The sequence below is a fragment of the Mastigoproctus giganteus genome, chromosome 7 (assembly GCF_048544385.1).
Source record: "Mastigoproctus giganteus isolate SK-2022 chromosome 7, ASM4854438v1, whole genome shotgun sequence".
NCBI lineage: Eukaryota > Metazoa > Arthropoda > Arachnida > Uropygi > Thelyphonidae > Mastigoproctus > Mastigoproctus giganteus.
In genome coordinates, this window is record NC_143581.1 from 105,477,037 (window position 1) to 105,502,221 (window position 25,185).

General features: G+C 38.6%; 1 protein-coding gene across 4 annotated transcripts in view; it reads left to right on the forward strand.

Annotated features, from left to right (window-relative positions):
• LOC150083125 (mitochondrial glycine transporter-like) overlaps positions 1–25,185 on the forward strand; it is a 298,096-nt gene that overhangs the window by 138,994 nt on the left and 133,917 nt on the right. For all 4 annotated transcript variants that reach the window (XM_090377060.1, XM_090377059.1, XM_090377061.1 and 1 more), the window contains exon 6: positions 16,135–16,240. In XM_090377060.1, coding sequence (XP_090233186.1) covers positions 16,135–16,240 — 106 coding nt within the window. The remainder of the gene's footprint in view (positions 1–16,134; positions 16,241–25,185) is intronic.

Here is a 25,185-nt window from a genome sequence, read left to right on the forward strand (position 1 = left end):
TAATTTCTTTGCATTCGTTGCACCAAACACAAACACAAATAATCCTCCCTTAGCTGTATCTTGTCCTATTCCAGATATTTCACGTATATTCAAACAAGTATCACATTTTGTAAGGCTGCGATTCTTAGGAGAACCATTCCCTTCAGTTCTCCCTGAGCCACAGCCCTCTTTGCTGTTCTAGTCTGAGGCATGATTTCCATTTAAATTAAATTTAATTTTGAATACTACACTAAACTAATACATACCTAAATGCAATAATAACACTTATATTAACAGGTTATGCAGCAGTAATACATATTATGCTAGCAAGTTTACATTATATGCATTATATACATATACAGTAAAGTTATAAATTAGTTATGATAGATAATAAACTTATCTATTAATGGCAACATACATTGTGCTGCTACTTTATTAGGTACACCTAACTAGTAGCGTGTTGAGCCTCCTTTAGCCTTCAAAACAGTCTGAATTCATCAAGGCTTGGATTGAACAAGATGCTGAAAATGTGCAGGAATGGGGTACCATGCAGATATGAGTGTGTAACGCAGTTCCTTGAGATTCGAGGGAGGGGTAGGCCTGCAGCGAACAGCCTTTCCCAGCTCATCCCAAAGATTTTCAATAGGATTGAGATCTGGGTGACTGAGCGGGCCACTGCAGCAGAGAAAAGTCATTGTAATGTTCATGGAACCATTCCATAGTGATTCAGGCTTTGTGCACCGGCACATTATCCTGTTGGAAGTAACCATCTGACTGAGGATAAACTGTAAACATGAACAGATGCACTTGGTCAGCAACGATGTTTAGGTACGATGTGGCATTCAGATGTGAATCTGTGGGTATCAATGGACCCAATGTTGTGTCAAGAAAACATTCCCCACATCCTAACACTGCCCCCACCACCTTGCACATTAATCGTCAGACATGACGGGTCCAAGGATTCATGTTATTTACGCCAAATTCTGAGCCTTCCATCAACATGTCTGCCAGGGGCAAAGGTTGATGACGTAGAGCGGATATCATCTTTTAAGGGCACAAAAGGTGATATTGTTGTACACGTTGGCACTAATGATATTAAGAGTAGGAGACCGGCAGAATTACTTAACAAGTACAGGTCACTGTTGAAAAAAAGCCATGAATTAGGGTTGAATTTGAAAGTGTCTGCAATTCTGCCCAGACACGATAGGAGGGAGTATATGATCAGAGCCTTGTCAATCAATTCGACCCTGGAAAGATTGTGCAAGGCTCAAGGGGTAGAATTTTTTTCAGCCTGGACTGTACTTGTTAACAGGAGAGACTGCTTCTACAGGGATGGGATACACTTAAATAGAAAGGGTGCAAGAATATTTCCTGATGCTATTGAGGCAGTGTTAGGTGGGTCAGAAAACTGCTAGCTTGGGGGGGATACAAGGACTAATAGATTAACAGTAGCCACTGGCAGAGGTGAAATTGATTCTTGCTGCTTCTATTGGAATGAGCAGCAGCCTGGGAAAACAGGATGCAGGGAATTTCAGAGACTGCTGGGAGTCATTGCGGTACAAGTAAACACATGGATTGTGATAGGGTAGCTAAGAATAGGAATAGGTGCATGTGTACTTGCATATACACCAATGCTAGGAGTTTGGTAAATAAGTTTCATGAATTTGAGGTATTGCTCAAAACATAAAAGGCAGGTATTGTTGGGATATCAGAGACTTGGTGTCACACAGATATAAGGAATGCAGAACTGGAATTTGGGGAGTACAATGTATACAGGAAGGATAGACAGGATAGGAAGGAAGGAGGGGTTATGCTATTAGTTAAGAAACACATAAAATCCAAGGAAGTGAAGCCAGTTGACATCGCTGGACAGTGCAGTGCAGTGTCGAGTCAGTTTGGTGTGACATAAGCATTGGGAGATCAAAATTGAGAATAGGAGTGGCTATAGGCCTAATGACTGATGAGGGTAATAAGAAACTGTACAGGGGAAATAGAGTGGGCCAGTAAATCTGAGAGTCTTATAATGGGGGATTTTAATTTCCCAGATATTGACTGGAATTTGTGGGTTGGTCATTCACACACTAGCAATGCTTTTGTGGATTTATTGGATGATTGTTTTCTACATCAGCATGTTCAGGAGACAATTAGAGGGAGTAATACTCTTGATCTGATTATCAGTAGGAATTCTTCATGCATTAAGAATCTGCAGATAAAGGAACCATTAGGTGGCAGTGATCACAGTGTGCTGAAGTGGGATTTACTTATAGTGGTAACTACCATCAGGGGTAAAGGGAAGGGTTTTTGCTTTCGTAAAGGTGACTACGGTGGTCTGAGACAGTATTTAAATTCCATACGGTGGGACCAACTGATGATGATGATGCAAATTCAAAATGGGAACCATTCAAAGAATTAATCTTGGAAGCTACTAGGCTTTACATACCAACTAAGAAATATTGTTCAAAGGTTAGGCCTAAATGGATGTCAGATGAACTAATGTCAGAGAAGAAAAATGCATGGAATACATATAAATTAATATCATAAGCTTCCATATGGAAGCTTATGATAGATATAAGCTGGTCTATAACCAAGTCACAAAAGAGATTAGGGCAGGCAAAGGCAGATTACGAGAAATCCTTGGCAAGGGATGCAAAGAAAAACAGCGAAGAATTATTTACCTATGTAAACTCTAGAAGGAAAGAGATGAATCAGATTGGCCCATTGTATATTGATGGTTCAACTGTTGATGATCCTGCTCAGGTGGCTAACAAACTAAATGAGCATTTTGCATCTACATTCACCCATGAGGAGTTATTCAGGAAGGGGAAGGCCAGAGGTGAGTTAAACTCTGGTAATGAGCTACATGATTTTGTAATAACTGAGAGGAAAGTGGAGGAGAAATTGTTGAGGGTAAACATAAAAAAGGCACCAGGGATGGATGGGATCTATCCAGTTATATTAAAGGAAACAGCAAAGGAAGTAAGCGAACCCTTAGCCATAATTATGAGAACTTCTTTGGACTTAAAGGTGGTACCCCTGGACTGGAGATGTGCAAATGTGACTCCAATTTACAAAGGAGGATCAAAGGGCGACACAAGTAATTAGAGACCTGTTAGTTTAACTTCTGTTCCAGGAAAATTAATGGATGCACTGGTTAAAGAAGCATTGCTGGATTATTTAGACACGACTTCAGTTATAGCTTGGACACAGCATGGTTTTGTTAAGGGAAAGTCTTGCCTGAACAATTTGATTGGATACTATGATGTGGTCACAAAGGAACTGGATGCAAGGAATAACTTTGATATCATATATTTGGATCTTAGAAAGGCTTTTGATACTGTTGCACATGGAAGACTGCTGCACAAATTGGAGCAGTGTGGCATTGGAGGCAAATTGCTGCTATGGATAAAAGGATGGTTGAGTGGGAGAAGACAGAGAGTGGTAATCAATGGACACTGCTCATCGTGGACTAATGTTATTAGTGGAGTCCCTCAGGTTTCAGTGTTGGGTCCATTGTTCTTTTCTGTGTTTATAAATGATATTGATGATGGTATATCAAGCTTAATGTCCAAGTTTGCAGACGATACGAAGGTTGGCAGGGTTGTTATGGACGCTAATGACAGTACGCTGCTACAAAAGGATCTAGAAAAGTTGAGCAGATGGGCTAGGAGGTGGCAGATGAAGTTTAACATTGACAATTGTAAAGTACTACATATTGGAAGCAGTAACACCAGAATGACTTATCAACCCTGTGATACTACACTGAGAGTGGTAGAGAACAAAAGGGACCTGGGAGTAATTGTGCAGGCAGATATGAAGTTTTGTGAGCAGTGCAGACAGTCTGCAAGAATAGCTCATAGTGTCTTGTCAATTATATACAGGAATTCTTCTAGCAGGGATTAGGTGGTGATTATCCCCCTGTATAAGGCAATGGTCAGGTCACACCTTGAGTACTGTATACATGTCTGGAGGCCTCATTTTAAGAAGGATGTAGAGCTGTTGGAACGAGTACAGAGAAGGGCAACAAGATTAGTGAATGGAACAAAGGGTTTCTCTTACGAAGAAAGGCTTAAATTTTGAAAATTACAGTGTCTGGAGACTAGTCACCTGCGAGGTGATCTGATTGAGGTGTATAAAGTCTTGAATGGTTTGAGCATGCTCAATGCTGATGGGATTCTTCCTCTTGCTCAGAATAATCACCTGAGAGGGCATAAATTCAAATTGAGGAAAGACAGATGTGCGGAAGTTTGCCTTTAGCCAGCGGGTAGTTGGTTGGTGGAACAGACTTCCATCCTTTGTTGTGGAAGTTGGTAGCCTTAATAAATTTAAGGCCGAGCTGGACAGGTATTTGTAACGAATGGAGGGGTCAAATGGGAGCATTTTTTTTTTTTTTTTGGCTGATGCTGCATAAGCTTGCATTCTTGCATCATATGCCTCTACTGCTAATGATGCACCAGGAACTTTGACTCGTTAGACCAAGCAATTGTTTTCCAATCCTCGATAGTCCAGTGCTGGTGTTGCTCTGCTTACAGGAGGGATGCTCTCTTGTTATTCATTGATAACAAAGGTGTGCAATGTGGCCATTGGCTGTTGTAGCCCATTCGTGACAAATTGCGACTAGTGGTCCATTGTGATATTTTGTTCTGTGCACCAAAAGTTTGTATTCTGATGTGATGTGTGACATTGTGACCCATCTGTTTGCTTGCACAATTCTAGCCATCCTCCTTTGACCTCTCATCAACAAGCAATTTTCTTCCACGGGAGTGCCGTTGAGAGGATGTTTTCTATTCGTTGCACCATTCTTGATACACCCTTGAAACTGTGGTGCATGAAAAGGTCAGGAGAACTGCTATTTCAGAGATGCTTTGTTCAGCATGTCTTGCACCTACTACCATGCCATGCCATGTTCGAAGTCCATTAGATCACTCCTTTTCCCCATTCTTGCTACGGTTTGTATGCTTAACTGATACTAGAGTTCTACAGCATCTATATCCACAACTGTGGTCATGTGATTTTCAATGTTGTGGGACAAACCATTTGTGTGCACAGCAGGGGTGTACCTAATAAAGTGGCAGCACAGTGTATGTGATTTGAAAATTCATGCTACCTGTTTAACACAATTAAAAAAAAAAGTACAATTCCACTATCATCCACTACACTACTAGTTACAAGGTATGATATTTGTGCCAAATCACTGATTCGAAGATTCTATGAATAAAGTCGTAACTTAAAAAAAATTTCAAAAAAATTTTAAAATATGCTAAAGAACATGAGCAGGACTATTAAAACTATTTATTGAAACTAATTTATTTTGTTAATTAGTAAAAAAGGCAAAATTTTTCCAATAACTTACCTGCTTCCAAGAACTTAAAATGATTTGACTGCACAGTTTATACCCTCGAACTAAGTTGGCAGCTTATGTAATTATAATATAAAATTATTAAATTATTATCTGTAAGAAATGCTTTTTATATAAAAGTGGCAGATTTTATAATTTATTATAATAATAATTTTTGTATTTTAAAAATGAATTATAAATTTAGTTATTAGCTTTAGCATCAGCCAAAAAAAAAAAGACGACGACTTCCACTTCACCCCTCTGTTCGTTTGAAATACCTGTCCAGCGGAGCCTTAAACTTATTTAGGCTATCAACTTTCACAACAAGGGATGGAAGTCTGTTCCACCAACCAACCACCCACTGGCTAAAGGCAAATTTCCTCACGTCTATCCTACATCTGTCTTTCCTCAATTTGAATTTATGTAGGAATTTTTTTATGTAGGAATTTTTAGGTGATTATTCCGAGCAAGAGGGAGAATCCCATCAGCATTGAGCATGCGAAAACTATTCAAGGCTTTATACACCTCTATCAGATCACGCTTATGCCTAGTCTCCAGACACTGTAATTTGCAAAACATAAGCCTTTCTTCGTAAGAGCATCCCTTTGTTCCATTCACTAATCTTGTTGCCCTTCTCTGTACTCGTTCCAGCAGCTCTACATCCTTCTTGAAATGAGGCCTCCAGACCTGTATACTGTACTCTAGGTGTGGCCTGACCATTCCCTTATACAAATGAATAATCACCTCCTTATCCCTGCTAGAAAAATTCCTATATATCATTGACAATACACCATGAGCTACTCTTGCAGCCTGTCTCAGAGAACTACATATCTGCCTGCACAACCACCCCCAGGTCCCTTTCATTCTTTACCACTGTCAGTATAGTACCACAGAGTTGATACGTTGCTCTGGGGTTGCTGTTTCCCATATGTAGTACTTTGCATTTGTCAATGTTAAACTTCATTTTCCACCTCTCAACCCTTCTGCTCAACCTTTCCAGATCCTGTTGCAGCAGCATAGTGTCAGTGGTGTCCTTGACAACCCTGCCAACCTTCGTATCGACATTAAGCTTGATATACCATCATCGATATCATTTATAAATACAGAAAACAATAATGGACCCAACACTGAACCCTGATGAACTCCACTAATAACATTAGTCCACGATGAGCAGTGTCCATTGATTACCATTCTGTCTTCTCTCCCTCAATCACCCCTTTATCCATAGCAGCAATTTGCCTCCAATGCTACACTGCTAAGCAGTCTTCCATGTGCAACAGTATCCAAAGCCTTTCTAAGATCCAAGGTATATAATATCGGAGTTATTCCCTGCAACCAGTTCTTTTGTGACTGCATCATAGTATCCAATCAAATTGGTCAGGCAAGACTTCCCCTTAACAAAACCATGCTGTGTCCGAACTATAACTGAAGTCTTGTCTAGATGATCCTGCAGTGCTTTTTTAACCAGTGCCTCCATTAATTTTCCTGGAACAGAAGTTAAACTTACAAGTCTATAATTACTTGTGTCAGCCTTTGATCCTCCTTTGTGAATTGGGGTCACATTTGCACATCTCCAATCTGGGTACCTCCCCTGAGTCCAAGGAATTTCTCATAATTATGGCTAAGGGTTTGCTTACTTCTTTTGCTGCCTCATTTAATATAACTGGATAGATCACATCCACCCCAGATGCCTTTCTTGTGTTTATCTTCAACAATTTCTCCTCCACTTTACTCTCAGTTATTACAAGATTCTCTAGCTTACTGCCACAGTTGAATACACCTCTGGCATTCCCTCGCTGAATAACTCCTCATGTGTGAATGTCGATGCCAAAATATTCATTTAGTTTGTTAGCTACCTGAGCAGGATCATCAACAGTTGACCCATCGATATCGAGTGGACCAATCTGATTCATCCCCTTCCTTCTAGAGTTTACATAAGTAAAGCACTCTTTGCTGTTTTTCTTTGCATCCCTTGCCAAAGACATAGGCTTCTGTGTCACGTGTTAATTTGTATGTATCCCATGCAGTTTTCTTCTCTGCCATATGTCTCATTAGTTCAACTGACATCCATTTAGGCCTAAACCTTGAACAATATTTCTTAGTTGGTATGTAAAGCCCAGTAGCTTCCAAGATAAGTTCTTTGAATGCTTCCCATTTTGAATTTGCTGTTGGTAACATCATCAGTTGGTCCCACTGTATAGAATTTAAATACTGTCTCAGTTCATCGTAGTCCCCTTTACGAAAGCAATAACCCTCCCCTTTACCTCTGATGGTAGTTACCTCCTTGAGTAAATCCCACTTCAGCACACTGTGATCACTGCCACCTAGTGGTTACTGTATCTGCAGATTCTTAATGCATGAAGAATCACTACTAATAATCAAAACAAGAGTATTGCTCCCTCTAGTTGCTTCCCGAACATGCTGATGTAGAAAACAATCATCCAATAAATCCACAAAAGCATTGCTAGTGTGTGAATGACCAACCCCCAAATTCCAATCAATATCTGGGAAATTAAAATCCCCCCATTATAAGGCTCTCTGATGTACTGATCCACTCTATTTCCCTGTACAGTTTCTTATTATTATGCTCATCAGTCATTAGGCCTATAGCACACTCCTACTCTCAATTTTGATCTCCCAATGCTTATGTCACACCAAACTGACTCGACACTGCACTGCACTGTCCAGCGATGTCAACTGGCTTCACTTCCTTGGATTTTGTGTTTCTTAACTAATAGCATAACCCCTCCTTCCTTCCTATCATGTCTATCCTTCCTGTATACATTGTACTCCCCAATGTATACAGGGAGTACCTGTATACATTGTACTCCCCAAATGCACTGTCCAGCGATGTCAACTGGCTTCACTTCCTTGGATTTTGTGTTTCTTAACTAATAGCATAACTCCTCCTTCCTTCCTATCATGTCTGTCCTTCCTGTATACATTGTACTCCCCAAATTCCAGTTCTGCATTCCTTATATCTGTGTGACACCAAGTCTCTGATATCCCAACAATATCTGCCTTTTATGTTTTGAGCAATACCTCAAATTCATCAAACTTATTTACCAAACTCCTAGCATTGGTGTACATGCAAGTACACATGCACCTATTCCTATTCTTAGCTACCCTATCACAATCCATGTGTTTACTTGTACCGCAATGACTCCCACAGTCTCTGAATTCCCTTGCATCCTGTTTTCCCAGGCTGCTGCTCATTCCAATAGAAGCTGTGCAAGAATCAATTTCATCTCTGCCAGTGGCTACTGTTAATCTATTAGTCCTTGTATCCCCCCCCCAAGCTAGCAGTTTTCTGACCCACCTAACACTGCCTCAATAGTATCAGGAAATATTCTTGCACCCTTTCTATTTAAGTGTATCCCTTCTCTGTAGAAGCAGTCTCTCCTGTTAACAAGGACAGTCCAGGCTGAAAAAAATTCTACCCCTTGAGCCTTGCACAATCTTTCCAGGGCTGAATTGATCGACAAGGCTCTCATCGTATACTCCCTCCTATCGTGTCTATGCAGAATTGCAGACACTTTCAAATTCAACCCTAATTCGTGGCTTTTTTTCAACAGTGACCTGTCTGTTAAGTAATTCTGCCGGTCTCCTACTCTTGATATCATTAGTGCCAACGTGTACAACAATATCACCTTTTTTGCTCTTAAAAGATGATATCCGCTCTACAACGTCATCAACCTTTCCCCCTGTCAGACATACCCTGGTCCTGTTCCACCTATCCTTTTTACACACCATTCCCCGTTTCCCTGACAATAGTCACCAACAACTACTAGTTCCTGTGGGACCAGCGCATTCTGTCTTGGGGGTAGCCGCTGTGTTGGGTGATGACCAAGTGCAAACTATGGCATTGATGTGGGCAGCTGAGAGCTTGATGGGCCCTCAATTTAGTTACTTTGAGGGGATTCACCCTGTCCTTCAAGCTCTCATATAGGACCATAACAACGCTGAGTTGTTGCCTGATTTCGTTACACTTCTTGCATCGCGCACACACAAAGACATCCCACATGGCAATATCATGTTCCGTACCTGAATGCTCCACCAACATCATGCAAGCAGTGCATTTTAAAAGGCTGTGATTCAGAAGGTAACTGCCCCCCTTAGTTCTCCTCTAAGCCACAGCACTTCCTTTAGCTTGAGCCTTTTGCTTTGCTGCTCTGGTCTGAGTCATGATTTCGATTAATTTCAATAAAATTTCAATTTCAGTTCAAAATTTAACCCTAAACTTGTATCCCAACACAGTTATAATGGTATATATATTTTTCAGTGTCAAGTATTAATTATCTACGAGTTCCCTTTATATAACTTCCCTATCCGTTATGTATTAATTAATTATGTTACATTTGTAATCTAAGTCGTTATATGTATTTAGTTAAAAGTACAATTTAATTGACAATGAAGTTCAACAAGTTTAATAGATTCTACCGATCAACTGACAATATTATAACCTATACTATACTAACACTATCTAGTTCGGTATATAACGTATCGTATGACAAAGGCGGCAAGTTACGAACGGTAAATCTACCGACACTTAAGTATTAATTAACTTTCAAATCTCGCTGTCTCAATTCAGAATAAACTAACGATCCTTATTAGGTCTATATGCTACTTACAGAAAATAATTTGATGTAAAAAATATTCAATAAAGCAGCTAAATATGACTAAAAAACTTCTTGTTCAGCAGAGTTGCAACTTGTAACACGTGGATTTGATACTCTTACTGATAATTTTATGCAATTACAGGGCCGAGTAAAGAATAAATACACCAGATTAATCAGAAAATCACAAAATAATGCTATACTACTAATTTTAAATCAAAAGTTTTAGAAAAACAATAATTCCAACAATAAATAATAAAAATCCACTTAGCGGCTTTGAACACATCTGGCTCCTACTAGCCTCGTCAGCAGACCAATTTAATATTATATATATTGAGAAAATTGAGTAGTAGGGGTGCCGCAAAATAAAATAAATTACTTATGAGTGCCGTTATTAAAAAAAGGTTGAAAACCACTACTTTATATGCATCCATACAGTTTTCTTCTCTGCCATGAGCCTCATTAATTCATCTGACATCCATTTAGGCCTAAACCTTGAACAGTATTTCTTAGTTGGAATGAAAAGCAGGACTTCCAAGATTAAGTCCTGTTGGTAACATAATCAGTTGATCCCACTGTGTAGAATTTAAAATCTGTCTGAGACCCCTGTAGTCACCTTTACGAAAGCAGAAGCCCTTCCCTTTAGAATTGATGGTATTTACATCTTTAATTCCCACATCAGTACATTGTGATCACTGTCACCCAGTGGTTCCTTTGTCTGCAAATTCTTAATTCATGAATAATCACTGCTGATAATCAGATCAAGAGTATTACTCCCTCTGGTTGCCTCTTGAACATGTTGCTGTGGAAAACAGTCATCTAATAAATCCACAAAAGTCTTGCTAGTGTGTGTGTGTGTGTGTGTGAGAGAGAGAGAGAGAGAGAGAGAGAGAGAGAGAGGAGAGAGAGAGAGAGAGAGAGAGAGAGAGAGAGAGAGAGAGAGAGAGAGAGAGAGAGAGAGAGAGAGAGAGAGAGACCAACCCACATGTTCCAGTCAATATCTGGAAATTTAAAATCCCCCATTATAAGACATTCTGATTTACTGGCCCACTCTATTTCTCTGCACAATTGCTCATTATACTCACCAGATTCATTAACACTATAACCCCTCCTCCCTCTCTCCCTTCCTGTCCTGTCTATCCTTTCTGTACACATTGTAATCTCCAAATTCCAATTTTGCACTGCTTATATCTGTTTGACTCCACGTCTCTGATATCCCAAAAATATCTGCCTTTGATGTCTTGACTAGCACGTCAAGCTCAACAAATTTTATTAACTATACTCCTAGCATTGGTGTACATGCAAGTATACATGCACCTGTTCCTACTCTTGGTTACCCTATGTATTTGCTTGTTCCACTATGACTCCCAGAAATCCTGGAAATCTCCATTACCTTGATTACTGGGCTGCTGCTCATTCTGATAGAAGCAGTGCAAGAATCACTTTTGCCCCTGCCAGTGGCCACTGTTAACCTTTTAGTCAGTGTATCCTCCTCAAGCTAGAAGTTTTTTGACCCACCTAACACTGCCTCGATAGCATCAGCAAATATTCTTGCACCATTTCTATTTAAGTGTACCCCATCCCTGTAGAAGCACTCTCTCCTGTCAACAAGCATTGACCAGGCTGAAAAAAATTCAACCCCTTGAGCCTTGCTCAAGAGAGAGAGAGAGATTTGAAGAGTCTGAAAAATTTGAAGAGTTTTGTGACCAGTCACGTTAGCAGGAACCTGATGGAAGAATATAAGGCTCTATATGGGAAAAGTAAAATGAAAAGTAAAATTTTTATGGTTGATATTGGGGCCATGAATTCAAATTAAATAGGGAGAACTACATATGGAAAGTTTTTTTCTTTTAGCTAGCAAGTTGTGAATTATTGGATTAAGTGACCTGTAGTCACATTGAGACAGAAAGCTTAACGAAATTCAAAGGTACGGTGTTTTATAAAGTCTAGGAGAGGACTTCCTTGCACTATATGATTATGGCAAAGTTTAATTATTGACACTGGGGTGGGGAAAGAATTACCAGCACTGTAAGCATTTAGAAATAATTTTTGACCTATAGGGTCAAAAACTTATAGTTTCTCTGTAATATTGTAACAGTTTTGCCTATGAACGGTGGCCACTTAATTCTGAATAGTGGCATGGCATAAACTTTTTTTTTTTTTTTTTTTGTGCTTTTATGTAATTTCATTTCATTGACATTTAGGTGATGTTTCAGCCAAACATGAACTAATTTAACTGCAAAAATTGAGATTAACATAAGTGAATGAGTATCGTGGAAAGGAATGTGCTAATTCCTCCAGACTCTAAACTACAGCTAAGGTCATTGCATTTTTTTTTTTTTTTTTTTGTAATTTTGTGTTATTATTATTTTTTTTTATGATGCCATGTGGTGCAAGGAAGCCTCAGGCTTATGCCGCACCAGCCAAAAAAAATTTTCTGAACTACCCCGAGAGAGAGAGAGATAAAAGGGAATTTGTCATAGATCAGCTTGTTTGGTGTGTCAGCTATAGAGAAGTTACCAAGTTATTATCATTGAAAATTTCTTCTTATCGACATGCTTGATGTTACTATTTTGCTTTCAGTGCAACTTCTTTCGCTTAGTTTGCTTGACATGATTGCATTATTCCTATATTTATTTGTTAAAAATTCAAATAAAAATTTATAACCAATTGTATAATGACTTTTGCTGTACCCAGTCCTGAAAAATAATTTATTAATAATAGATTACAAAAAGAAATGTAATTAACTATTAAGGAATTTATTTTGGCAAAAGCCTAGGTTTTGTAGAATATTTTAAATGTATAAAATTTGACTAATGCCGATAAGCAAAAACTCCCCTCCACAACTGAGTGCTTAATTACAAGTGATGGGTGAAAGTTAGAAACTAAAAAGATTATGACCAGAAACATCCCAACTGAGAAAGTGTATAAAACTTCACAATATTTTGTAGCTATATGAAAAATTGAAGTTAATTTATTAAGAACAAGTTCTTAAAGTTTTAACTTAATTGTAATTTGTTGGTGGGTGGCAGATCTAAAGAGCTGGTGAGTTTGGCTGACTGGGTTCTGCTGAGTTAGCATTAGCATTAGTTGAAGCAATTGATGCAAGAAAGCAAGCTTATACAGCATCAGCCAGAAAAAAATAATAAATAAAACCATCCCATTTTGCCCATCCGGTCACTCCAAATGTTTGCTAGTTCAGCCTTAAAATTATTTAAGCTATCAACTTCCACACATCTATTCTACAACTGTCTTTCTTCAATTTGAATCTATGCCTCCCCAGGTCTTAGTCTGAGCAAGCAGAAGTATCCCGTCAGCATTGAGTCTGCACAAACCATTCAAGGCCTTGTACACCTCATTCAGATCACCTCGCAGGTGCCTAGTCTCCAGATGCTGCAACTTGCAGAACTTAAGCCTTTCTTTTTAAGCACACCCTTATTATTATTATTATTATTATTAATGGCCATATGGTACAAGGAAGCCTGAGGCTTATGCTGCACCAGCCAAAAAAAAAAAAAAAAAAAAAAAAATTCCCAAGTTACCCCCTGAGAGAGAGAGAGAGAGAGAGAGAGAGAGAGAGAGAGAGAGAGAGAGAGAGAGAGAGAGAGAGAGAGAGAGAGAGAGAGAGAAGTAGAAAGGAATCACCAAGAAAGAGAAGAATGATGATATCCAGCTCAGGACCCTGGGTTTGCCAAGCCCATACTCACTATTGTTGCTTTCACCAATCTTGTTGCCCTTCTCTGTACTCGTTCTAACAACTCTAGATCCTTCCTAAAATGAGACCTCCAGACCCGTATGCAGGTCTGGAGGTCTCTTTATACTCAAGGTGTGGCCTGACCATTGCCTTATACAAAGGGATAATCACCTCCTTGTCTCTGCTAGAAAATTCCTATGTATCATTGACAAAATTCCATGACCTGCTCCAGCAGCCCATCTGCACTGCTCAGAGAACTTCACATCTGACTGCACAATTACCCCCAGGTCTTTTTCATTCTCCACCTCCCTGAGTGTAGTACCACCCAATTGGTACATTTCTCTTGGGTTACTACTACCCATATGCAGTACTTTGCATTTGTGAATATTAAACTTCAGTTCCCACTTCTCAGCCCATCTAGCTAACTTTTATAGATCCTGTTGCAGTAGCATACTGTCTTTACTGTCATTAATAACCCTGCCAACCTTTGTATCATATGCAAACTTGGACACTAAGCCTGGTATACCTTCATCGATATCAGTGATAAATACACAAAACAACAATGGGTCCAGCACCAAACCCTGGAGGACTCCACTAATAACATTAGTCCACATTTTTTTTTTTTTTTATGTGAACCCCAAACACGAGAGGTATTAGAACCTATAGTACTTAGTACCGTGCTTGGGTTGGAGGTTGAGAAGACGAAAGAAGATATTTGTTGACATTGGACTTGAACTTCTGTAGATTGTAATTTTCAGGAAATACGTATGAAGGAAGGTTGTTCCAGGAAACGGCAGTTGAATGAATAAATGAGGAAGATGAAAAGTTGGTTCTGTGGGTTTGAAGTTGGACAGTAAATGGATGTTGGCTGGTGGCGGCATGTGTTCAGACTGTTTTGAAAGAGAGAGCAGGAATTATAGAAGCCAATTCAGAAGAACAGTGCCCATGGAAAGTATCTGTAGAAGAGGCATGCAGCAGAAACAGTATGTCTGTGAGAAAGCGAGTGGAGAGACTCTGTTAGAGATGAATCATTAATTAACCTAACTGCCCTCTTCTGAATGGAATCAAGAAGCCTGAGAGAGGGTTTTGGGGGCACCACCCCAGATGTGGGAACAATATTCCATGGCACTTTATTCCACATAAAGTAGTGTCCATTTTTTACTACTCTCTGCCGTCTCCCACTCAACCATCCCTTTATCCATTGCAGCAACTTGCTCTTAATGCCATACTGCTCCAGTTTGTACAGCAGTCTTCCATGTGCAATAGTATCAAAAACTTTCCTGAAATCCAAGTATATGATATCAAAATTATTTTTGGCATCCAGTTCCTTTGTGACCACATCGTAGTATCCAATCAAACTGGTTAGACAAGACTTCCTCTTAACAAACCCATGCTGTGTCTGAACTATTACTGCAGTCTTGTCTACATGAACCTGTATCACCTCTTTAACCATTGTCTCCATTATTTTCCCCGGAACAGAAGTTAAACTAACAGGTCTATAATTATTTGTGTCACCTTTTGAACCCCCGTTGTGAATTGGGGATACATTTGCACATCTCCAGTCCATGGGGACCTCTCGTGAATCTAAGGATGCTCTCATAATTAAAGGATTTGCTCCTTCAGTATAACTGGATAGATTCCATACACCCCCAGGTGCCTTTTTTATGTTTAACTTCAACAATTTCTCCTCCACTTTGAGGGCGCCTCCGCAGCCAGGTGGGAAGGAGCAGCAGTGCGTAGCACACGCTTCTTGATTAGACCGGGGTTCGAGCCCGTCACCACCAAATACGGAGGATGCGGAAAGGTCAGGGATTGACCACCGCATATCCCGGAGCAATATGGCCTTAGTTGCTAATGCTCCTAAAAACCAAATAACAAAACAAACAACAACCTCCACTTTGAATGCAGTGCTTGTTGAAATAAAAACTGTTGTTTATATTAATGTATAAATAGATATAACAATATTTTCATCTATTTATTATAAGAATTTATAAGAATGTATGATATAATATGAAATGCTTTTTATTGTTTTTTTTAATAAACGTAAATATGCTACTTTGAAATATAAACTGTTAGTCTTTGATGAGTTGACAATTTGATCCATCATTGTCCATTGTCCTCTACCCTAAAAAAATGGGCCTCACTATTCCATGCAGATTACTGAGTCACTATTTTAGCTTGCTGACTGACCGAAATAGGGACCATATTTGTTGACCATGATCTTCAACCTTAAACTTCTCAGATCTTTCACTAGGGAAGGTACATGCTTTGTACATGCTTAGTGATATGGTTTTTTTTAAGATCTTAATATTTTTAATTTATCCCTCACTTATAATTAACCACACAGAGGTGAGTTTTGTCTTCATAAGCATTAGCTAACCTTTTTGATTAGAATTTGAATTTAACAAAAATGTTAGTTCTTAATATTTTAAAACTATGAAAACTGGAAATAGAATAAATAATAATTTTGTTTCAAGCTAACTCAGACTATATTGCTTTATTCCTTCAAGTGATGGTGATCCTACTCCACTAAAAGCTGTTTCATTTGGTGTCATTGCAAGGTCTTTTGCTGGAACAACTCTTCTGCCAATCACTGTTATAAAAACTCGCTTTGAGGTAATTAATTTTTGTGTATATGTATGTATGTATGTATACAAACTATAGATCTGTGCAAACCCCTATTTTTATTATATTGGGTCAATCTTTGGGCTCAAGTGAAGTCCCAACAGATTAGAGACATGTAGATGGCTCTCCAGTTTACAAAGTTGGGTTGAATACTAAAATAGATAATTACAGACCTTGAAGCTATATTTCTGTGAAATTTCACCTTGAATATTTTAGTAGTCAAGGTGAAATTATTTCTTGTTTTCTGTGACAAGAAAACAGGAAAAGTCGTTGATTAAAGTTTTACTTTAAAAGCATGTTAAAGAGAAATTGAAATTATGTCTAACTAATTCATAAATTATTGGTAGGTGTGAGGTTATCACAAAAAGAACTGTAAGCAAAGAATATTTTCACATATTTTGATCTCAGTAAAGCTTTTGATATTTGCACATTCCCTTTCTGATACTATGCTAGATTCATCACTTCTTTGAAGTGGTCTGAGCTTGATTCCTGTTGAAGACTGCAGGAATTCTTAAAGTTCTCAATACTTAGTAAAACCACCCTCTAGTCTAAGAAACAAAGAGATTACTTTTAAATCACTACAGATTTTTCAACAATATTTTTTTATAGTTTAAGGCATTTAATAGCAATGATATGCTATCATAGGTTTCTTTCATAGCCACTGGGACTGACAGTTTGATATTACCATTGTGGAGCACAACTGCTTCAAAGAGTTTAAGGAGTTTGCTAGCAAATTTCACTTGCAACCTAGATCTTAATAGCTGAGCCTGTTGCTTTGAAAGATTTAAATCCCTAACCAAATCGTTAAGTTCACTTTGCTCAATTAAGTGTGGGGGTTTGTCATTTTCAGGATTGGCAGACATTGAGGGGGCAAGTATGGGCTCTAGCGACTCTTACTCTTCTTCCGGAATAGTGATTTCTTCACAAGGTGGAGGAATAGGGAGCTCTGGTGTGTGTGCGGCACTGGTCTTATTGCAGACGGAAGGTTGGGATATTTTATTTTAACTCTATTTTTCCTTGGAAACCTTTTTAGTATTTGTGAGGCAAAAATAACAATCTTTGAGGTGACCTGTTAGTTTTCACCAGGTCATCGGAACAGCAAAACTTTACATAGCACATTATACAGTACATATGCAGTGCCCACATTTTATCCTGATCACTTATGTGACAACCTAAATAAAACCAATAAGCCTGTTTCACCTTGTCTGTGATTGATCAACATTGCAACTTCACTGTAAATTGTCCACAAACATAGCAAAACTGTATGGTGAATTTTTTTCTTTTTTTTTTTGAAAACCCCAATCATGAGAGGTATTAGAACCTATAGTGCTTAGTACCGTGCTTGGGTTGGAGTTTGAGAAGATGAAAGAAGATATTTGTTGACATTAGACTTGAACTTCTGTAGACTGTAATTTTCAGGAAATATGTATGAAGAAAGGTTGTTCCAGAAAACGGCAGTTGAATGAATAAACGAGGAAGATGAAAGGTTGGTTCTGTGCGTTTGAAGTTAGACAGTAAATCAATGTTGGCATGTGTTCTGACTGTTTTTGAGAGAGAGAGAGAGAGAGCAAGAGCAAGAATTATAGAAGCCAATTCAGAAGAACAGTGCCCATGGAAGTATCTGTAGAAAAGGCATGCAGCAGAAACAGTACATCTATGAGACAGCGAGTGGAGAGACTCTGTTAAAGATGAGTCATTAATTAACCCGACTGCCCTCTTCTGAATGAAATCTAGATGCCTGAGAGAGGTTTTTGGGTCACTGCCCCAGATGTGAGAACAATATTCCATGGTAGGGCAGATGTGCGATTTTTACAGAGTGAACAGCTGTTTGGAAGAAAAGTAATGCCGAGAGAGAAAGAGAAAACTATGTTTTTTAGATGCAGAGTATGCAATATTTGTACTGTGCTTGTGCCAAGAGAGATTAGAAGTCAGGGTAATCCCCAAAAGAGATATATCATTTTGCCTAGAAATTGGAGTGTCACCAAAGATAAGCATAGGAGCAGAAGAATCCTTTTTGCGAGAGATAAGACAATACTGAGTTTTATAAGGATAGAAATCAACTAAGTTGTCTTTGCCCCACTGGAGAATTACCAGGAGATCAGCATTTAAGGAATTGGTAGCAGATATTTGAGAAGTTGAAGCTGATTGAGCTGGGCAAGGTTTTTCAAAATGGAAAGTGAAATGCAATGTGCTATCATCGGCAAAACTATGGAGACTATTTCCAGTCAATGGAAGAAGGTCATTAATATACAAGAGGAAAAGAGTGAAGGAAAGAACTGAAATTTGGAGGACAAAAGCATTAGTGGAGAAGTTAGAAGACAGAGAGCCATCTACCAACACCCTCAGTGAGCGATAAGAAAGAAAACTGGATAACCAATTACAAAAACATTTGGTAAACCTTAAGATGGAAGCAGGTTTAGGAGACCTTTATGCCAAACACGATCCAAAGCTTTTGAGATGTCAAGAGTGACTGCTTGTGTTTCACCAAACTTTTCCATTGAATTTGTCCTTAAATGAGTAACATAAGCCAGAATATCGCCAGTGAATCGACACTGACGGAATCCATACTGGCGATCGTTGATCGGACGGAAGGTTTCTAGGTATTTTAAGAGTTGGTGGTTAATTGATTTCTCCATCACTCTAGAAAGATTAGAAGTAATTGCAATAGGATGATAATTGGATGGGAGGGATTTGTCACCCTTTTTAGGAACTGACTGGATACGAGCAAATTTCCAAGCAGAAGGAAAAACATCTTTGGAATAAGAAAGTGAAAAAGGAAGCAAAGAACAGGAGTAAGTTCAGGAGCACAGGTTTTGAGAACAAGTGGAGAAATACCATCAGGACCTGGAGCTTTCTTTGGATCAAGATTCATCAAAATCCTTCTGACATTCTTTTGACGGAAGACCACAGGAGGCTTTGAATGGAGCATGTTGGGAATGGTAGGAGATGTTTTACCAAGATCATTAATACATGAGTTGGAGGGAAAATGGGATGCTAGCAGGTCAGCTTTATCCTTGGTTGAAGTGACAACAGAACCATCTGGTTTTGACAGAGGTGGGAGAAGAGATGGACAAAAGTTGCGGCCAATAGCTTTGGCAAGAATGCTCGGCTACCATTAGGGCAAGAAGGAAGTTTTCTATTCTTAGTGTGTTCAAAATCTACTCTGGACTGATTAACAACTGCTTTACAATTGTTGCGAGCTTTGGTGTAGGCAGAAAATGAAACTGAAGAATTTAAAACAAGCCAATTACGATATGCAGTGTTCTTCTCTTGAACAGCCTTAGCATATTTATTGGAAAACCAAGGTTTATAAAAAGGACGAGATTTTAAAGTCGACTGTGGAATAAAGGATCCCATTCCTACAAGAATAATTTCACTGATATGATCTGAGCAAACATTGACATAAGAAATTTCGAAACCGTAATCCGACCAAAAAAAAGAAGAAAAGAAATCTGCAGGTCATCCCATTTTGCATTCTTATAATGCCAAACAATACGAGGTTGGGAATAGCCATGAGATAAAGGCTCCATTGGAGAAGAGACAATCACCGAGTTGTGATCTGAGGTGCCTAAAGGGTCACTCACTTTGACTGTGTGCTTAGAAGGGTTGTTTGTGGGAAAAAGATCAAGCATGTTGGCTGTGTGGTTAGGATTGTTCAGTATTCTTGTAGGTAAATGAACAATCTGTGCAAGGTGATTAGTAATTGCAAAAGCCTCAGCATCTCGACCAGCTGGGTTGGTATGACTAGGAAACGGATGTCAGCTGGAGTTGTGAACATTAAAATCACCAAGGAAAATTATCTCACTGTTAAAGTTGGACCTGAGAAGGTTAAGTTGAAAAAAGAGAGGAAGTCGAAGAGCTCCAAGTGATTTGTGGAGTTGGGAGAATGATATAGACAACAGATGAATTTGACACAATGAGGTAGAGAGATTTTCAGCCAGAGAAGATCAAAAGAGGAGGAGGAGATTCAAAATTACCAAGTCTCTGACAGGGTATATCAGAATGGACATATGCACAAGTATCACTTTCGAGGCAAAAGGAATCGTACAGTGAATAATTTGGGCAACTGAGATAAGCAGTAGCCCAAATAAACTGATAACTGAGATTCTGTCAGAAAAAGTACATGGGGTTTGGCAGACTGCAAGTGGAAATGGACGCTGTTGGGATTAGAAATGAGACCACGTATATTTGTGAAATGAACTAGCAAGTTTTTGAGAGGTTTAGATCTTTTCGCAGATAAGCTTGCTCTATTAGTTTGACAATTCATGGTGTATTCAATACTAAGAAAAAGTGTGTGGGGGGGACATGCTGTATGAAATAATGAAATTTTTGGGTATGGCATACACATGGTTAGAATATACCGAGATCCTTGACATAACGTGGCCTCGACAATCCCCCCCCCCGATACACACTACTTGGACTCCCTCCAGTCACTATCTGGCAGCGTATAGGTAGCAAGATTATACGCTAGCTGATCCGAAAGCCTCCATTCGGTATGGTGTGTACTAACTAGTGGCTGGCCTGCAATCACCGTTGTAGAGTTATACCCTCGAAATGTAAGGAAGATTGGATCTCGCCATGATGTTCATCATAATCTCAAAAGTCATCAGTCATACTGCATGATGGAAGTGGTGGGGTTGACTATAACTTAGCTCTGGAGACTAATCATGGGTTTCCACCACTTCAAGCCTCCAATAAGCAAAGTGGTGGTATTTCTCCGGTTGATGAGAGTCATCTACCACCTAGTATTGCCGGGTAACTCAGAGGGGCGGCATTCCTCCATGTGATGTGGGCACCACACCTCGTTCCCTGCTTACATTTGTTCACATCTGGGTTGTCACCCACAGTGTGCTTGTGCATGGAGGTTATACCCAGAATTACTAACAGTCCCACCATTGTGAAGGTGCAAGCAGAGGATTTGGCTGTCACAGACCGTCCAGACTTCACCGAAATTGGGTCCGTTTGACTTGAATGTCACCTGAATATCAGTTCCATCAGTGTTTTAGACTCCCAGGTAGCAAGTACAGCTTGTTTTGCAAATCTGAGAATGTCTCTGACAACCTCAAGGAATTAATGCATGCATGCCGTTTTCACTCCATTTCACGAGTTTTCACAAGACCAAAATGGAATTTAAAAATACCACAATGTACCACACACACACACACACCTAAGGGCTAAAGAAAGCTTGTAAACAAGTTGTCTTCCATAGAGGCGCCTGGCCACCGGAAATATAGTAGGGTCCAAATGTCTACTGCATAATAAGGATTATAGCAGTATAACTAAGAGCAGCCACTCCTCAGGGACATAAAACTAAAAAGAGGTATTAGTATGCCAGATATGTCTCTTTTTGTTACAATAAATTCCACTGGGAAACGTACAGAGTGTGATGTTGGACAATTTCATTGATTTTGAAGCTATTTTATGTTTTTTTAAAACTGTTTTTTCATGTTTCTAAAAAATGTGATGTGATAGAAACTATTTACTGTGATATTCGTAACCAGCACATACTAATTAACAAAAAATGCTTACTTTCACCCATGTTAGCAAAAACCTTGTTGACTAGTGTAATCAGTCTCTGTTTCCTGCTACTCACCCGTACCTTTATCCATAGAAGTAACTTGCACCTAATGCTAGCTGTACCGCTCCAGTTTGTACATCATTCATTCATTCAAGAGCTTTACTGAAATTTAAGTATGTGATGTTAAAGTTACATTACTATTCATTTCTTAAATGACTGTTTTATAGTAACTAGTCATACTGGCCAGACAAGACTTTCCTTAAAGATAAACCTGCATTTTTGCTTAACCACTGACTCCATTATTTTCTGTGGCCTCTGTGAGCTCAAGAATGCCCTTGTAATGAAGACTAAATGTTTGCTTATCTCTTTTGCTACTTCTTTTAATATAACTGTCTAGGTTCAATCAGCCCCTAGGTGCCCTATTCACTTAGAACTTCAATAACTTCTCTTCCACTTTCACCTCAGGTAGCACAAAATTTTAGCAAAAACTTCTTGTTTGAATCCTAAATTCTTGTTTAAATCCCTAAAAACTTCTTGTTTGAATCTAGATGCAAAACATTTATTCAGTTTTATAGTATCAGTGGCAAGTGATGCAAGAAAATAAGCCTATACAGCATCTCAGCAAAAAAAAAAACAACAGTTCCTATTTCACTTATCAATCCCCTCTAACAGTTCACCTAGTTCTTTGAATTTATCCAAACTACCCTTCTCTATAATTTCAGAAGGGAGTTTGTTCCATCAGTGTACCACCCACTGTTGTTGTTATTTGGTTTTTAGGAGCATTAGCAACTAAGGCCATATTGCTCCGGGAATATGTGGTGGTCATTCCCTGACCTTTCCGCATCCTCCATATTTGGTGGTGATGGGCTCGAACCCCGGTCTAATCAAGATAATCTTACACAAACTCTTCTCTGCACCCATGCCAACAGATGTGCATCCTTCTCAAAATGAGGCTTTCAGACCGATATGTAGTACTTAGGTCGTGGTCTAACCACTGCCTTATACAATGGGGATAATCACCTCCTTATACCTGCTGGCAAAATTCTTGTGTAATATTATTGACAAAATAATCTTACACAAATTGTGTAATATCTTGTGACAAAACATTGAATTCAAAGAGAATTCTAACTAAAAGGCCAAAGCACACTTGTACAATCTTAAAACATCATACTCGCTTTCAGTTCACCGAATCCTCCATCCATTGTAAAGGCAGAATATCCAAATTGTCAGGTTCCTCCATATAGCTGAAACCCTACAAGATGTGATGTTTTAAATGGCAAAACTTGGCTCATTCACAGACAGTATGCAGAGAGTTGGCACTGCCTTAGTCTAGAGCAGGGGTGGCCAACTTAATTTGTGATGCAGTCTACATTTTTTCTTCAAAATGTGCCACATCTACCATCTCAAGAATTTCATTGCACATGGTTAAAAAAGTTAACCAACACATATTGAAAATTGTTGTTAATAAATTTTAAAATTAAATACAATTCAGAATTCTTAATTTAAATTAACATATATTTAAATTTTTAATTTATCTGAAGTTCGTATCATCATGGCATCTGCCAAGCTTTCAAAATCGGGGATTTACTGTGATAAGGCCAACAGTAAAGAATCTTCTTGTATGCAAGTCCATAAGAGTACAGTGGTTTTTTTTTTTTTTTTTTTGTTTGTTTCAAATACGAAAAGATGGATTCACATAGATATGTGGAACCAAAACAGAAATTTAAAAGTACTGCATTTTTTTATATTTGGGTACTTCTCTTGGCAAACATATTTCCAAAAGTCTTTTTCTGATGATCTGCCTTTTAGGAAGATATTGTTTCACAAGGTAACAATTTCATTTTCCAGTAATATTTTCTCAATGTGAAAAATCTCAGCAATTTTTTTTTCTGCAATTTTTTTCGTATCTGTGTTGACATTGAATTCACAATTTCGAAAGCTATATCCATAACACTTTTAGTATTTAATCTGTAGCTGGCTAACACTTGTTGGTGGATGATACTGTGGTAACACAAAAATTCTGGGAATTCGTCATCCTTTTGGTACAATGTGATGAATCCATTAAGATGCCCTGTCATTGCTTTAGATCCATCTGTTGTTAGTGATACCAGCTCGAATAGTGTTAATTTAATTTTTTCAATAAAATTTTTGAATTTGTTAAATATATCAAGACCTCTAGTTCTTGCTTTTAACAAAATCATACCCATCAGTTCTTCTCTAGTGGCAGAATCATCGAAAACCATAAGAATGAAAATGAACAACTGAGCTGTATCACTGACAGCTGTAGATGCATCCACTTGTAAAGGAAAGGACACACCATTAGCAATATGAGCTCGCAATTGTTCGCTCACGTATTTACTCATTTTTTCGATGTGTCGCATCACAGTATTTCGAGATAATTGCAGATCTTGAAGTGCACTTTTAAGCCAAGGAAGCATTGTAAATCAAACAACAACAACAACAACATTTTTCTTTTATTATTACAAAAAAGTATTATAGTTCCCATTCTTGATTAAAACGATACGTTTTACTTTTTTTCATAGTCATATTTTAAATCAAAGGGTATTAAATTAATCTATACGTACTGTCCAGTTATTAATATTAAGTAAACTAAATAAGAATTCGACACATACACTATGCTGTCCACAACGTAAGTGCTTGAATTTTCACTAGACAAGACTAGCAGCTGCACAGCGACAAGAGTAATCACGTGGTTCAACTGATTTGTAACAAGCTTATGCAATGGGGCATATAATAATAATAACATTTAGATTTTAACTAAGCTATTTTTTATATATATTAAAATTCATCATGACATGATTGACTTGTAGGTCGCAATCAACTTGTTGGCCACCCCTGGTCTAGAGTATCAAAACAGTGGGCTCAAAGTAACAGGAGTACTGTGGCTTAGGGGGAAAACTCATATGTGAATATAAAATATCTATTCAGTTTGCAAGAAACCTGAACAGATCAGTTATATCATCCCTCTCCTCGAGTGCTTACATAAATGAAGAAATCCAGGGTATGTCTCCCAGGGGTAAAGGTTGATGATGTTGTAGGGCAGATATCAGCCTTTAAGGGCACAATGAATGATATTGTTGTATACATTGGCACTAATGATATTAAGAGTAGGAGACCGGCAGAATTAGGCGCCTCCGTAGCCAGGTGGGAAGGAGTACCAGTGCGTAGCACACGCTTCTTGATTAGACCGGGGTTCGAGCCCGTCACCACCAAATGCGGAGTATGCGGAAAAGTCAGGGAATGACCACCGCACCGGAGCAATATGGCCTTAGTTGCTAATGCTCCTAAAAACCAAATAACAACAACAACAACCGGCAGAATTACTTAACAAGTACAAGACAATGCTGAAAAAAAGCCATGAGTTAGGGTTGAATTTGAAAGTGTCTGCAATCCTGCC